Source organism: Mus caroli, chromosome 18 (genome assembly GCF_900094665.2).
Source record: "Mus caroli chromosome 18, CAROLI_EIJ_v1.1, whole genome shotgun sequence".
Lineage (NCBI taxonomy): Eukaryota > Metazoa > Chordata > Mammalia > Rodentia > Muridae > Mus > Mus caroli.
In genome coordinates, this window is record NC_034587.1 from 1,943,590 (window position 1) to 1,946,657 (window position 3,068).

Consider the following 3,068-nt stretch of genomic DNA (forward strand, 5'->3'; position numbering starts at 1 on the left):
GAGAGAGAGAGAGAGAGAGAGAGAGAGAGAGAGAGAGAGAGAGAGAGAGAGAGAACGAACCCTGGCTTTCCTACTTCAAATTCCTGTCATGAAAACAGGTAAATCAATTGTAAAGCCTGTTGTCTCTTTTGGATATTTCCATCTGGTTAATGATGTTAAACATCTCTTATTTGTTCTTATTCAGAATCCTTTGTGTGCAACACTACATGCGTGTGTGTGTGTGTGTGTGTGTGTGTGTGTGCGCGCGCGCGCGCACGTGCGCGTAACATGTTTCCAATAGAGAGAATCACTTGGTCCTACTGTTTCTAATCTCCACATTGTCTAATTTTCTGTAGTTCAGATTTTCTAGGGAAGAAAGTTCCTTGGTCCGTTCCATGCTGTGAGATTCAGCATGGTTCGTAGTCACTGGGGAACATGAGCCAGGCTGCCCTACTAGTGTATGTCCTTCCCAGGTAACATTGACTTTTGGAAGAGTCATATACAGGACAGTGGGGTAGACAGCAGGAAATATGACCTGGCAAGCTATCTTTCTGTTTATGTTGCTAAATTCAAAGAATGACAATCTTGAGCGGTTAGTGGAAACCTGTCTGAAAAATTGTAAAGCAACCAATAGAGCTGAAAGAGTCCAGATGAGATCATTTAAGTTCCTGGTTTCAACCATATCTGAAGCCAGATGTACCTGTGGAAACCAAAGTTATATGAACAACTGAGTTCCCTTTATTTTTAAAGGTAGCTTAAACTAGCCCAGTACCCAAATGGAGACTGAATCTTAATCAGGTACAGGTTTTGTTTAAGTCTCAGGCATGACCTTGGCCATGACCATGTTTTAGGATCACTACCATTCCATTCCTAACACTGTCCTTACAATGTAATAGGTGCCCCAAATTTCTCACCTCTTTCATGTATACCTGAAAAGAGCAAGAATGGATTAGAACAGCTGTACCTATCTTTCAGTGTATTCTATCCTGTAAATCATTAAAGTTTCCCAGAAACCTAAAAACATTCTTGAAAGCAATTTTGTGAAAACAGTTACAAAAAGGTGACTCTGTTCTAAACTTTCAAATTACAGGCACAGTAGTTCAGAGACTGAGGACCTCACCTCTACTCCAGTATATCATACTGCTACTTAGAACCTTACTATTCTCACTGGCGATGAGCAGATACCAGAATTCAGACCTAGTTAATGTGGCATGGGTGCTAATGGTGCTTCTGACAAATAGCAAGAGATACGGAGTGAACTGTCGGGATACACTCTGATCATGGAGTGGTAAAAGCATAGCAATATATTCTGGTTCACTAATGCTGGGAATGTGCAATATTAACCAACACTAGTTTTGGAAAGTTTATAACAATAATAAAAATAAAATTCCATAAAATTTACATAAATTCTCTCTCTCTCTCTCTCTTGTGTGTGTGTGTGTGTGTGTGTACATGGGAAGACTGTGCATGTTTATGTGAGTGTTCACGTGTGTGTCTGTACAGTGTAACATCAGATACTGTTGCTTAGGAGCTGTCTATCTTGTTTGCTGTGGTTGTGGTTGCTGCTATTATTTTTGAGCTAGGATCTCTCAATGCTCAATGAACCTTAGTCTTGCCAATTAGGCTAGGCTGGCCTATCTGTAAGCACAGGGATTTTCCTGTCTCCCCTGTCCTCAGGGTTAGGGCTCAGGTTTGCATAGCAAGCACCATACTGACTGAGCTATTTTCCCAGACTCTCAAATCATCTTAATGTATGCTTTCCTTAGTTTTTTTCTTCTACTTTTGTTTGGTTTTAGTCATTTATTTTTCTGCTTGAATTAAAATCCTCTCAAAGTGCTACTGCTTTCCTCAGACCTCTAAAGTCCTAGTGACTCTCGTTAGCTCATTCTTCTCACACCACCCAAACTGGTCAATAAAAATACAGCACAGTACAAACGATATAGGATGACAGATAGGATTTGAAGACGTTTTACAGAATATCCTCAAGCTTGTTAGTGACAGAAGTAAAGCCTGTGCTCAACTCTCTTGATTCTAAGTCAGTCCCTTACATTATATTCCCTTATACATAAAATCATAAAGTTATAAGACCAGGCTATTCAGACAGATTAACCTGTAACCAAAACCAGTTTCTGTTGTTGCCTTGACTCTGTGTTTCAGAAATCCCATTTCCTTGTTTGGGAAATTGAGTTCTATGACAAAACCCTTATGAACTGCACTGACTAGGCCCTGGATAAATAAACATCCTGCGCATTTCCTCCCTCTCTATCAGATCCCAGTAAGTCAACTGTCAAGTGAAAACCTAAATATCTATTACAGAAGCAACTCAAAAAGTATGGCAATATTGATGAAACATAAATAAACTCGTTGTTAACAGTCAGAAAGCTCCCAGTAGCACATGCAGAGGCAGAGGTCTTCCGTGATCACTCTTCACTGTTCACTGAGGTAGGGTCTGGTTCTTGAACATATATTCTCTGTTTGGGACCACGAGCTAGCCAGCTTGCTAGGGAATCCCCTCTCTGCCTCTCACACACTGAAACGACAGGTGGCTCATATTTACTTGGGTGCTGGAGATCCACACTCAGGTCCTCATGCTCCCCAGGGAAGCACTTACCCACTGAGCCACCTCATTAGCACCCATGCTCCCCAGGGAAGCACTTACCCACTGAGCCACCTCATTAGCACCCACGTTGAACCTTTATAAAGAAAGGGGAATGACATTAAAACTCCATGCCTTGGACTTACTCTTATCTGCTCAGTCTTTAAGGTAAACAATAAAAAACAAGGAGCACAGAAATGTTCTACCTTAGGACAGTCTGGGGAACACTGATTGTGGGTGTACTAAAGCAGCTATGAGGCCACAGTAAGAGCCAATACCAGATTTGCTAAGGACCCAAAAGACCTGAAGTTCTGGTTTCTGTAAGAATGCAGTCTTCTGCTCACATCTACCCTTGCACAAGCATGGACCCAGGGTGTTTGTGACTGCCACAAGCACGTGGTTAGCTATAGGGCTGCACTAAGGTTAGCTATAGGGCTGCACTAAGGTTAGCTATAGGGCTGCACTAAGGTTAGCTATAGGGCTGCACTAAGGT

The 3,068-nt window shown here is 41.8% G+C and overlaps 1 protein-coding gene across 6 annotated transcripts in view; it reads right to left on the bottom strand.

Annotated features, from left to right (window-relative positions):
• The window catches only part of Znf438 (zinc finger protein 438), a 116,321-nt gene that overhangs the window by 63,779 nt on the left and 49,474 nt on the right, over positions 1-3,068 (bottom strand). The window contains exon 1 of one of the 6 annotated variants that reach the window (XM_029471957.1): positions 2,639-3,032. The exons of the other annotated variants lie outside the window; for them this stretch is intronic. Coding sequence (XP_029327817.1) covers positions 2,639-2,697 — 59 coding nt within the window. The 5' untranslated portion in view covers positions 2,698-3,032. Of the gene's footprint in view, positions 1-2,638; positions 3,033-3,068 lie in introns of those variants that run through there. 6 annotated transcript variants of the gene reach the window in all.